General features: G+C 33.8%; 3 protein-coding genes and 1 long non-coding RNA gene across 4 annotated transcripts; 3 read left to right on the forward strand and 1 right to left on the reverse strand.

Moving 5' to 3' along the window:
* Nucleotides 1-1517: 1517 nt before the first annotated feature.
* On the reverse strand, nucleotides 1518-2285 carry LOC118272711 (gamma-aminobutyric acid receptor-associated protein). Its single transcript, XM_035589358.1, has one exon. The coding sequence runs from the start codon at nucleotides 2140-2142 to the stop codon at nucleotides 1786-1788; it is 357 nt and encodes a 118-aa protein (XP_035445251.1). The 5' UTR covers nucleotides 2143-2285; the 3' UTR covers nucleotides 1518-1785.
* A 1288-nt stretch (nucleotides 2286-3573) lies between these two features.
* On the forward strand, nucleotides 3574-5824 carry LOC118272710 (uncharacterized). The gene is made up of 4 exons (XM_035589357.2): nucleotides 3574-3826; nucleotides 4076-4315; nucleotides 4796-4960; nucleotides 5528-5824. Exons 1-4 carry the CDS (start codon nucleotides 3710-3712, stop codon nucleotides 5663-5665), a joined length of 660 nt encoding a protein of 219 aa, XP_035445250.1. The 5' UTR covers nucleotides 3574-3709; the 3' UTR covers nucleotides 5666-5824.
* A 1494-nt stretch (nucleotides 5825-7318) lies between these two features.
* Nucleotides 7319-10665, forward strand: LOC118272820 (E3 ubiquitin-protein ligase rnf146). The gene is made up of 6 exons (XM_035589516.2): nucleotides 7319-7687; nucleotides 8045-8130; nucleotides 8553-8709; nucleotides 9248-9439; nucleotides 10181-10370; nucleotides 10507-10665. Exons 1-6 carry the CDS (start codon nucleotides 7663-7665, stop codon nucleotides 10556-10558), a joined length of 702 nt encoding a protein of 233 aa, XP_035445409.2. The 5' UTR covers nucleotides 7319-7662; the 3' UTR covers nucleotides 10559-10665.
* Nucleotides 10666-11481: 816 nt separating this feature from the next.
* Nucleotides 11482-12145, forward strand: LOC118272565 (uncharacterized). The gene is made up of 2 exons (XR_004783375.2): nucleotides 11482-11589; nucleotides 11737-12145. It is a non-coding gene; the product is annotated as an uncharacterized LOC118272565 (long non-coding RNA).
* Nucleotides 12146-12283: the final 138 nt, after the last annotated feature.

Here is a 12283-nt window from a genome sequence, read left to right on the forward strand (position 1 = left end):
GCACGAAACATTCCGAGCGTCAGGCATCGCGAGACGTTCTTCTTCCTGTATTTATTGGCTACCCTTCCTCGAGGAAGGGTAGCTTTTCTAGGTTTAAATGACTGAATGATTTTTTGTCCACTGCTATTTTTACGAATTGGCAAATTTAAATTGTTTTGCGTACTGGATACTTTGCATGGTACAGTACGGTGACAGTGATCATGTGCCGCCGTACACAGCGAGGTTCAAAGGAGACTCACTTCTCCCTAAGGATACTAATGTCGAAACAGGGGTTGCACCGTGAGGGCTCCGTAGCAAGTTTGTTAGTGGTGCTAGTACCCCTTACAGTTGCTTAATGTTTTGGCCAGAGTTTAGTAAGATAAAATATCCACACTTCCATTGCCATTTGAAGGTTTCCCTCCGTCATCAAAAAAAAAGGGGGCGCCGAAGAAAACACGTCCAGGGCGCTAGTAGTGTTAAACCGGCACTAAAGTTACACGACATTTTCTAAACACAAGCCACTTGTAATTTTACAGATTAGTGATATTATTGATCTGATGACTAAGGTGAGTAGGTAATTAGCTGATATAAGTGTAATTAGATATCTTTATTGTAGAACAGTGTAATCATTAATAATAATGCAATATTTCAACAATACTTGAAACCCGTTCAAACAAGTCTAGGAACTTGCAACACCTTATTGCATTTACCTTTGTTTTTTTTTCTGTAATTGGGTATGACGACTCCCTTTATTAATAAATGAAAACAAATAATTTGTACGCATAAACAATATACCTAATTACCTATAATAAAATTTATTGAAACCTAAAACTCCATGTTTATAAGTTTTACCTTGGTATTGGTAGGTAAGTACAGGTAGTATTGATTTATGAATCTGATAAGTGAATAACAGTAAGTAATGTGTTTTTTATTTCCAACAACAATTGGTTAACTACCATAATTAGTAAAAAAAAAATAGGTAACATAGTAAAAAACTGAATAAATACAACTTAGAACCATACCATCATAGGCATCTACCTAAATACATGTATTTACATACACATTAGAATACCTATAGAGTCTGTTCATGGTCATAGAGACAAATATTTTCAAATGATGCAAATGCATGAAGGCGCATTCTACTGGATACTTAGCAGACATCTACGAATTTGATAATCAACGGTGCCCAAGGAGCATACGGTCTATCTAGTGGTCGATCAAAACTGTTAAATACTTACATCGTTTTGTTTTGTCAACAATAAGAAGTCGTGCACCCTACGACACAGGTATTTAGCTTATAATTACGTCTAAAAGGAATGGTTTGCAATGTCTTGACTAAAAAAAGTAAGATTAAAGGCATAGTTAAGATATGTAGGTAGACACCTAAAAAAATATGTGTAGGTACACAATGAAAACAATCTTGAATCATGAAATTTGATGTTAGTCAATATTAACATCAAATTTCATGATAAGATGTGGTTATCAACTGTTGATACTGATAGGAAACGATATTTCATCACAATAACAAAGAAAACACGTTTGTATTTATGAATATTTATTGTTTTGATACAGGAATAATTACATGCCTAAACCAAACAAAGAATTAGAATGTTGCAATATTTTCTCCTTAATGTGGTATGTAATATTATCATAACACAGTGTGAAAGTGCCAATAATTATAATAATCACCATTTAAGTATAACATAATACATCATCATTAAGCTAAACCTTAAAATTAAGCTTTACCATATGGTCAGATAAATCAACACAGTACATTTAAAATAATGAAAATATCATAGTAAAGAATTAATAATATCCATAAACATTTTCATCAGAAAATGCTATGTAGAGAAAGAAGTCTTCATCATGATGCTCTTGGTACAGAGATCCCATTGTGGCTGATGTTGGAGGAATGACATTGTTGACAAAGAAAAACAAGGCGTCCTCCGGTCGAAGATGAATGCGTTTTCTGATCAAAAAGTAGAATTGTCCAACTGTTAAATCGGATGGTACCAAATATTTCTTCTTGTCGAGGTCTCCAAGCCTGGCCTTCGGGGCTTTCTCAACAATTACCGGAACACGATCAGGATACTTCCTGCGAATTTTTTCGCCTTCGGTCTTTCTCTTTTCAAAAGAATGTTCTTCTTTATATTGGAATTTCATTTTGAGGTATTGCGCACTCCACAATTTTCAAAACTATCACCAATAAAGTCGGATCTGATATCTACTGCGACTTGTTTTTTGTTTTTGCGTTATATGACTACGGAGCAGTGACGCAATCAGCTGATATGACAAGCAATACAAAGAATACAAAGCATTTTTCTCTTTTATATGTTGGCAACCATGTTTTCTTAAAGCTGGAAACAGACTTGAAACTTACAAAAGCGGCGAACGCGCGTGAATTCACCGCTAGAGGCGCTAGTGTTAGATGAGATTTCTGTAATGTCAAATTACACACTGTACGTTCTTCGCGCGTTTAACTGAAAATATAAAATTATACAAAATTGTGTATTATATATTATAACCTGCATCCAATATCGTAAAATATTGGTTGTATTTACGACATCAAAATTAAAATTATACTGTCAGTGTCTTATTAATTTACTATCTAATAAAAATGTGCTTTTTTATATTTATTTTGTTTTCTTTTTACATAACCTCTTCTGACAGTGGCGCTAAGTAAACAGCAAAAAACTGTAGCTCGTTAACATTATTTAGGTAGAATAACATTTCATCTCGTGGACTATGAGTGCCACGCTTTGATAGTATATTTCTGCCTTTAGTCGTGTAACCGGTAATCCTATGCTGGAAATAATTATACAGGATTATTTAAGAAATTTAGTTTTCATCTTTTATAACCGATTTGACTAACCAAACTAAACTAAACAGTTCTCCAGTCCTTTGAATAACTTGAATAGATTTATTATTTCATTATAAACTGTACTAGCAGGGTCGTAGAAAACGAAGGAATACAAGTTTCAATTTACTCTAAGATATTTTGGTACTGCAGATGTATGATAAAATATTTACTATCTATTCTTTAGCATTCTAATAAAGTATAACACATGCTAGGATTCTCGGAAACATTTTAAACAATGACGCCCAAACGAACGAAGAACTATCTGATTTGCTTATAATACTAAACCTCACACACTTCAGAAGGAGTGTCAGAGGGACCTGACCCAGGAGTTCACGACATGTATATTGGCTGTAACCCGTATGTCGTGGCGTGCCAGAAGCCAATCGGTTTTATAACATTTACAGCGTTTGGTTAGAGCCAGAAAACCACACCTTGTGTGTCGCAAGAGTCATCAAATTCTTACATTAGTTGGTTGGTCGATACTGCGCTACGCCGCGACGGTCAGATGTATCTTTGCCTTAATAATCGGTCAACGTTGTTTAGATGGTTTGGAATATAAATCAAATATCAGCATTGTATTTAACTGTTGAGATATTGCAATGAGTATATTTAACAATTTTTATTTTTAGTAGCAGTTAAAGTTTGTGGCTTTCTTAGTTTAGTTTAATATCTAGAAAAAATCGGTTGGAGTTTTATTTTTATTGTTTATGTTATTTCAGAGTTCGGAGCTGGTAACACTAAATAGCGGCTCAATCTCATTCAGCGCATTTCGTTATCGTTACGTTTTCGTTTGCTTGTTGCTTGCTCTTCTGAGTTCTGAAGCTTTGGCGTGGATTCTCTGTTTCTGTTTCTCCACTATTTCGAATAAATATGCGTAAGCGAAAATCTGTAAAGAAGAATGACGATGATTCAGATGGATCTGAACCGGCAGCGGAACCCGAAGAATTCCAAGACTCTGGTGAAGATTGGACGCCGGATGCCGATTCTGTATGTGATTACTAAATTCGCCTCTATTATGCATGATTTAGTGTTTCCCATGTACATTACAATATTTAATATTTTTTATAAATTAATATCTTCCATAAGGTGTTTATTTTGGTATAATTTTATCTATTTAATGTTATAGGTTAAGTTAAAGTATACGATTATCAATTTAAATACATTAATCTTCATCTTATTGTATTATGGACAAATATCAACAAATGCCAAATAAAAAAATAATGTATGTATCAACAGAATGAACAACCTGGACGAGGAACGCGAAAGCGTACTTCTAAACCGTCCTTGAATAACAGCAAAAAGAAACGCAAAAATTCCTCTTCTGAGGAAAGTGAAGGTGAAGGGGAGGAAGATGAGGAAGCTGAAGATGAGGAGGGGGAACTGGATGAAGAAGAAGGTTCTGATGATGAGAAAAATGGGTCTGATGGGAATAAATCTGATTCCAGTCAGTCAAAAGATGTACCAAAGCATTTCCATGTGAGTATTGGTGTTGATTTTATTATATGATGTGAATACTTATGTTAGTAAATATCAGGGTGGGCCAGTTAGGAAGCTTGCTACTCATGCATGAGAAATCTGTTAAATACCAATTTGACTTTCCTGAGTTACATCTACAGTAAGCCAAGTTATTCAGTATACCAATAAGAGGTTATAAGAGAGAGATATGACTATGTTAAAAAACAATAGCTACTATCTCTACTGAATCAATCTTTATTTTCTTACCTGCATACAAAATAACTGGGCTGACCATACTTTCTATGATTTAAACACCATACAAATATTGTGAAGAAATTTGTGCTTATAATTTCAAATTATTTGTTTGAAATCACCTATCTACCTTGAGAAAATGCTCAAACTTATCTGTGTGAGAAGTGGCATTTGCTTAGCACTGGCAACTTATGTGTGATTATTATTTTATAAATATTTAAAATACAAATTATCATTCAATGATTTCAGTCAGGAAACTTTGTATTGCTAAAATCTGATGTAAAGTGGAATGGAGATACAGTCACCTCTAAGTTGGATGAATTAAATTTGTGGAAAATTGATGGAAAAGCCCTCCTACAAAAATTTATTCCAATGGAATCAAATGGTAAAATATTGCACAAATGCACATGTGTGGTGAGTATCAGTATAATTATTTAAGCAATTCTCACAACAAGCTATATTTTTAAGTACTAATTATAGTTTATGTAAGTACCTTACATAAACATTTTATAATGTGGGTGTCATTTTATTTTCTTATGTGATTGCTATTGGAAGTATTGGATTTTTAATTACCCTGAAAATAAATCACACCTACTTTGCAGAAATTGTTAAAATAAGGGATTGTTTAATTATTTAATTAGTGTAAATATGTTATTAAAAGAAGCAGACTTGTTGTTAGCTAAATTCAAGAGTAATGCCTTGGTGACTGTTTTTGGTTAATAAACAAACTTGTTCATCAAAAGAAGTCTTTAAATATCAGATATAAGATATATGAGCTGGATGAGTCACGGATTTAGAAAAACCAGGCTCAGAATAATTCATAACTAGCGGGTGTTCACGTCTGATAAAAGCAAAACACAAACATGTGTAAATTTTTATATTCAACTACCACCTGCATTCAGTTTACAAGCATCTCTGTTAGCTACAAGTGGACACGCAACATAATTATTTAATATTCATAGATAACATTTTTTTTTACAGTATTCTGGGTGGAATGTTGACAACCGAGACAATTACTACCCCATCACCGAAATATTGGATCGGAATCCACGCACTGATTCCAAGGAAATATGTGTAGCATTAGATCTAAATGATCTTATCAAAGTAAGGGACAAGTAAATCCTTGGTATTTTTACTTAATTCAATTAGATAAGTGAAAGTAAATTAATTAATGATTCTTTAATTCCTGTTTACTTGTATAATTCAACTTCATTCCAGATTACTTTGTGTAATATTTTATAAGCTGGGGATTAAATGTTCAATTCTACAATAGTTTTATTGTTTGTTTTATTTTCAGTGATTATTCATTTAACATTAAATAAGTTTTATCATGATAGGCTTGGAAGTAGGCTGTATATATCACTTATGAAACACTTGACTACTGTTGTATGTACATCACAATAGAAAATGGATGGTATCTTGTTTAGATTTGCAAACTAAATATGCCATAAAATGAATTAATGGAAGTGTGATTAATTATTTGTATTGAAACCTGAAATTATTTATTTTTCATGAAAAACACTTTGATTTCAAACTTATGATTAGAAATGACACGATAATTCCTTACGATAATTTTCTTCATCGTTGGTCAATGGTATCTAAAGGTGCGTTTTCATGCTTGGTAAGTCTCGACATTCACACATTCACAAAACCCAGTGGCGTAGCGTGCCTTGGATCTTGCCCCCTATAAAAATTGGGGAGAGGGAGTAATCAGGCCTCGAAGAGGGAACTTGCCTATGCTATAACAGCGATTCCATAGGCCCTTATGATGACGTTAATTTTCCTAAAGTTGCTGACACTTTTGAAGGTATGGTTGACGCGGAAAAAAGGGAATCGATATTGTAATTTTTGAAATGGAATAAAAAAAATGGGATTATTTTACTTTTTTTTACATCCAAGCAAGGGCCTTTGATCTGTGTCCAAAAACTCATACTAGGCCGGATTCTGTACAATCGTCCATAAGCTTACGCAAGCCAAGCAAAACCGGTAAGATCAAAGAGGGCACTCTTTGAGGAGTGGCTTGAGAGACGCTACGATGTTCTCACCTATCGCCTGACGCAAGTGCTTACCGGACATGGGAGTTTTGGGAGGTTATTGGGCCTATTTTTTGATTGGGCGGGAGGAAACGCCCGGGTATCATCCCTATAGGGACCAGCCGCAGGACACGGTGGATCATACGGTGACGGTGTGCCCGGCTTGGGTTGACCCACTCCTCGCCGCGCTCACCGCCGTGTCCGTCTCTGGTTCAGGCCATCGGGTTTGGAAGCCGTCTCCTCCTTTTACGAAGTAGTCATGCTAGCTAAGGAGAAGGCAGGGGGCGTATAAAGTATAAATAATTTATTTTATGGAATAGGCTAGTGAATAAGCTGACGGTAGTAAGCAATCGCCGCCGCTAGTCGCCTGCCATAGCCACCGGCAACACTGAAGGAGTTATATGTACCTAGGTTGCTGGCCTTTTTTGGAAATTATGGAAAAATTAGGCCCCCGGTAACTTCACACCTCAGCCGTCCCATTCGTGTCGAAGTAAGTAATTAATAAAGGTTAGTAGAAAATTTAATCTACTGTTTAAATTAATATCTTAATAAAAACTTAAACCCACTAGTTAAGTTAAGGTCGCAGTCATTGCAACGATACCAAGAAGTTGGCAGCTTGGACTTGTAGTATTCGATTCGTCTGCTTCGAAAACTCGTCGCGTATCGTATTAATTTATCTACCTCACCTCCAGTATAAAATAATGTACTCTGTGTCGTAGTTAACTGGCAACTCTGAAAAGAAATGTCACTTCATTTTGATAGTTTTGATGATGTTTATTATTTTGTTGATGAACTAATTGCAGGCAAAATAAAATAATTAATAAAATAATGAAAAGTAAAATTGTTGCATTTGAGAGTAATATAAGAGAAGGATATTAATCCTCTAAGAGTGTAGCAGTGATAAATGTAGAAATTGGAATTATTTTGTCGCGTAACTGCCTAGACATACGTAGAATAATTTGTTTTCTCGTTCTATTCATGTCGTTCTCATTTCGCGTTGAGAAACATTTTTGAGGAAGTAGCAAAGGCTACGTATCATATTTTATATTGCATTTTCTTCTTTTACATATTGAAATTATCAAAATGAGTGGAAATAATAGCCGTGTGGGTAAGCTTTCATTTGTATAATATATATTTTAAATAATTTTCATTTTATTTTCTCCACTCATGTACGATTATAAAAAATACTTTGAAATGAAAATAGTAAGTATATACAGCAATATATAAGGCAAGACCAACTCTTGTAATCTGGATGTACCTATATGTTTGTTTTTGGAAAACTTAAGCACTCAGTTTAAATATTAACAGCAAATTCTTGTAAACACTGAATTATTATGTGTGGTATAGGTACGTGTACAGACTTGTCCTTTCTTGTCCAGTCAAGAGCTTTCTCTAACTTAGATCAGCCTATACTTTTTACTGATTTCTATTATTCCGTCTCACTATTTATTGTTATTTTTCACAGATATAGATTGTGCTGTGTGTTTACAAAAATGTAATCATCCAACACAGCTGCCATGTGGTCATGTCTTCTGTTTTCTCTGCGTAAAGGTATTTTCAACAATTCAAAATCCATACAAATTTACATAATTTTAAACATATACACACATATACTTTAAATTATTTCACAACTATTATTACAGTAGTGTAGTAAGTATGTTGTTGGGAAGTAATGTTTTGTACAGATACATTTGTTTAATTATTTTAACTGTTTTCTTAAATATGTGCGTAATTTATATACATTATATAATAATATTTAATATACTGTACATTTTAATAGGTGTTGACTAGTAATTTGTGAATTTTTACAGCTTGTAAAAGTCTTTAAGAATACTGAATATTAGAACCTAGAAACGGTGCGATTACTGGGTCAGACAAAGTACTATTGGGCATTTTCGGTATTTCGAAACATCTGCCTACCTTTTGAGGGATAAAAGGGCTGTTGCATTACATATCTTTTGTTTTTTTTTCAGGGTATTGCATTTCAAAGTAAAAAATGTGCAATGTGTCGAGCTGAAATTCCTCCAAACTACCTGGATAATCCCATACTTCTGGGTCCATTATCTGCTGAGCAAGTGAATGATAGTCTCGCTGAAGAAGTGTATCAGTGGTTTTATGAGGGTAGAAATGGTAATACAAAATAAAGTTCATTGCTGAGATTAGAATGAGAGATTTACTAGCCATTCAATATTGGAAGAGATTTACTTCGTGTGAAGTTTGCCCGACTACTCCCACTACATCTTCCAGATTCTACGGTCGCCACTTCTTAACCCATTGTCTGTCAGTTTAGCGAGCGGCATGACCTATGCATTGCACCTTCGATCTATGGCTATTGGTGGTCACTCTGGTTCTTCGAGGAATTTCCATACTCTTGCGTGCCCATTGTATTACTCGAGTCCCATGGATAATGTGACCATTTAATTTTTGACTCAAAATGGGACATTCGTTAATATACATTCAGTCAGGCTTCTGGTTGTTACATGCATCCTATTATAAACCCTATAAACACAAACTTTGTGCCTACAACAAAAAGATGAATATTACTAACTGCACCTAGCCCGCGAAATTTAATTTTTCGTAAAATTTGACGTTGTAGAATATTAAGACCCATCTGTTAGGAAAAGCAAAACAATTAAAAGCATTCATATAATATCATAATCTATTTCAGGATGGTGGAAATATGACGAACGTAGTAACTTTGAATTAGAAAATGCATTCAATGCTGGTGATCCTGACTGTACTTTACTCCTTGCTGGGACTTTGTACAACATAGATTTTCAAACTATGACACAAGTTAGGAGAAGTGACCAAACTAGGCGTCGTCGAGTGAGACGAGATACGCCAACTTTCCCGTCCAAAGGTATGTCAATATAATAATTTAAATTAAACTAACAATGTCTACTAAGGCCAGCTAACCAGCTCCTAAATTTTTATTATAAAGTTTGTTTAGAAGAAGGGTACGGTCGACTCACGTTAATTCGAAATTGGAGAGACTTGAAATATTTCGTATTACCGAATATTCGAAAAAAAACAGAAATTTAAACTAGCCTCAAAATGTCTGCAATTTCTGTAATCTTTCTGTCTCTTTCTTTCCACAATTTCGAATTATCAAAAGGTTGACGCCAATAACTTGATAAGAGTTATCGAGTGGTTCGAATAATCGAAGGTTTGAATTAACTAGTGTCGACTGTACCTTGTATATATAGTTTCTATCTTAGTTCATGTCTCGTCACAGTTTTAGAAAAATATATGTATTTTTTTTTTTTCAATCTTATTTATTTTATTTAGGGGTTTTTATCTAAGATATGACAACCCCATATGTCTCCTCACTATGGACAAAATAAACGACTTTAGGTATTAATACAAATTCGTTGTTTTTGCATTTTAAAGGTGGAAATATACAAGCAACTCGTTGTTTTATCGATAGTGACGTTACATTCGACAAGAAAAAAAAGGATTAAAAGAAAAATTGCTTGCTTGAAAAGCTTTTCAGGTCAATTGTTAATAAACTGATTTAAAAATGGATAACTTTAAACTTACACAAAATCAAAATTGTATTTTTTTGGTTGTAAATCTCATTAATTTTTGTTTTAATTTATAGGAATAGCTGGAATTAAGACTGACGATGGTGGTGCAAGACAAGTTAAGAGTGATGATGAAGAAACGGCTGATGTCGTACATATACCTACCGTAGAAGAAGTAATAGAAATTAGTGATGATGAAAGAAGTAATTTAATTCAACCAGATGTTATAATTAATGATGATATCAATGAAGTGATGGACAGAATTAGGTAAATATCAAATACAATCTTATAATAATATGTGTTGCATCATCTGAAAATACATTGAAATACTTAGACGGCAATAATAGACACGATGCTCTAAAAAAATATCCTCGCCTTTAAAACATTTTTGGTTTTATTTCAGCTCAGTCAGCATCCACGACGTATCCAGTAACCACAATAATGAAGAAACCTGATAATACATATATCTCTGTTCGTCAAATAATAAAATAAATGTTACTTATGTAATATTGGCATGGTCTGTGGTTTTCTATTGATGTTCAATTATATTTTATTGTTAATATGATGTTTTTATTTTTTAATATATTTAGAGATCACCAGGTCTTTAAGTGTCTCTTTATATCATAAGAGTACTAACATGCAATCAATATCAACCATAAAATGAAGCCTGAATACACACTGAAACATTAAACACTAAAACATGTTTGAAATACCAATTAAGTACAATAAAGATTATTGATTTCTGGAAAAACATGCTTAAAATGGGTTTGATAATAACCTTCCAACTCGTGTTCTCGTCTTAGCACAGCATGTTTTTCCTAGCTTGATTTGCTCCTATATTTGAAAAACCGATTTTGGTAGTAATTATATCTTCATCCATCTCGGGCGGTTTGGTAGAACTTTGTAGAGTGTGGAGTACTAATAATTAAGTTCCTCTTAAGTTGAACCGGTGTTTGTGTTAAACTATTGTAGTTTACTATTATAACTATCAGATTCTCAGTCTAAGGGTACTTTTCTATCAGAGATGTGTTATGTAGCTATGCTGCGAGGATATAATAGCTAAGCTGTGAAACTATGTGACCGTTTCCACTGATACTTAACTATAAGATGTGCTATGAAGATGTGTCCCCGCATAGTAACTGTACGAGGTAGATGCGCAGGTCTAGTATGAAACAGTAGGTAGTAACGTAGCATAGCACATCTGTGGTGGAAAAACACCTCAACAACTACAGATCTATTGGCCCATATTCTTCACGGGTACAGTGCGATGTTTTTAGTCCTCTCGCAAGAATCAACAAGTCTTGTTGAACTATAAATCTCAAAAGGTTGTTATTCAGATTTCCATAGAAAAAAATATCTGTCATTGTGTCATCTGTCAAGTGTCAGTGTCAACGTCAAAGAGAGGTGTGTGTTGAGGTTATAATTTCATTAAATTCTATTAAATGAAAAAATAATTTCAAAATATCACAACTGTAAAATTTAGAAGGTAAGTATTTTAACCATAAGTAAGATTATCCTCAAAAAATCTGCTCCTTTTTTACCTTACTTTCAAAAGAAGGGTTATTTAGGTAATTCTTTTTACATTGCGATCGAGTTGATATTTGTTGTTTTGATTTGATTATTTCTGTTTCAGGAAAGATGCAAAGAATTTTCTCCTTAGTGAAAACGATATCAGCTGCTAGGATTGGTCCTGCAACTTATACGCAGATACCGATTCTGTCTACCTTTCAGCAATTTGCGAGGGAACGATTACTACAACCAGCACTGCCTATAGTTAATCCAGTTTGTGGTTTTAAAGTAAAGGGTCGCGTGCGTCGTCGTTGCAAATCATGCTATTTTGTTGTGAGAGATGAAAGGTTGTATGTTATTTGCCCAAAATCTCCCCGTCACAAACAGATGGCAATGAAACCCAAACCATTAAATACTTATATTTTAACACATGCTAGCCAGAGTCCTGTTCGACCATGGTGATGTTTAAATTTATATGATAATGTGGTAGTAAGATATAGAAGTTGTAATGTATTAAACTAATTTTAGTTTCAGTTTGTGTTTTATTTGTAAATTCATCATAGTTATTTGAACTAAATTAACTGGTGATAATGTACAAATAGGTATAACTCACAAAGATTCTTAAAGAACTGTGCATATTCTGTAATAATCCTCAAAATCACTATTTATGT

This window comes from Spodoptera frugiperda, chromosome 4, assembly GCF_023101765.2.
Source record: "Spodoptera frugiperda isolate SF20-4 chromosome 4, AGI-APGP_CSIRO_Sfru_2.0, whole genome shotgun sequence".
NCBI classification, from domain to species: domain Eukaryota; kingdom Metazoa; phylum Arthropoda; class Insecta; order Lepidoptera; family Noctuidae; genus Spodoptera; species Spodoptera frugiperda.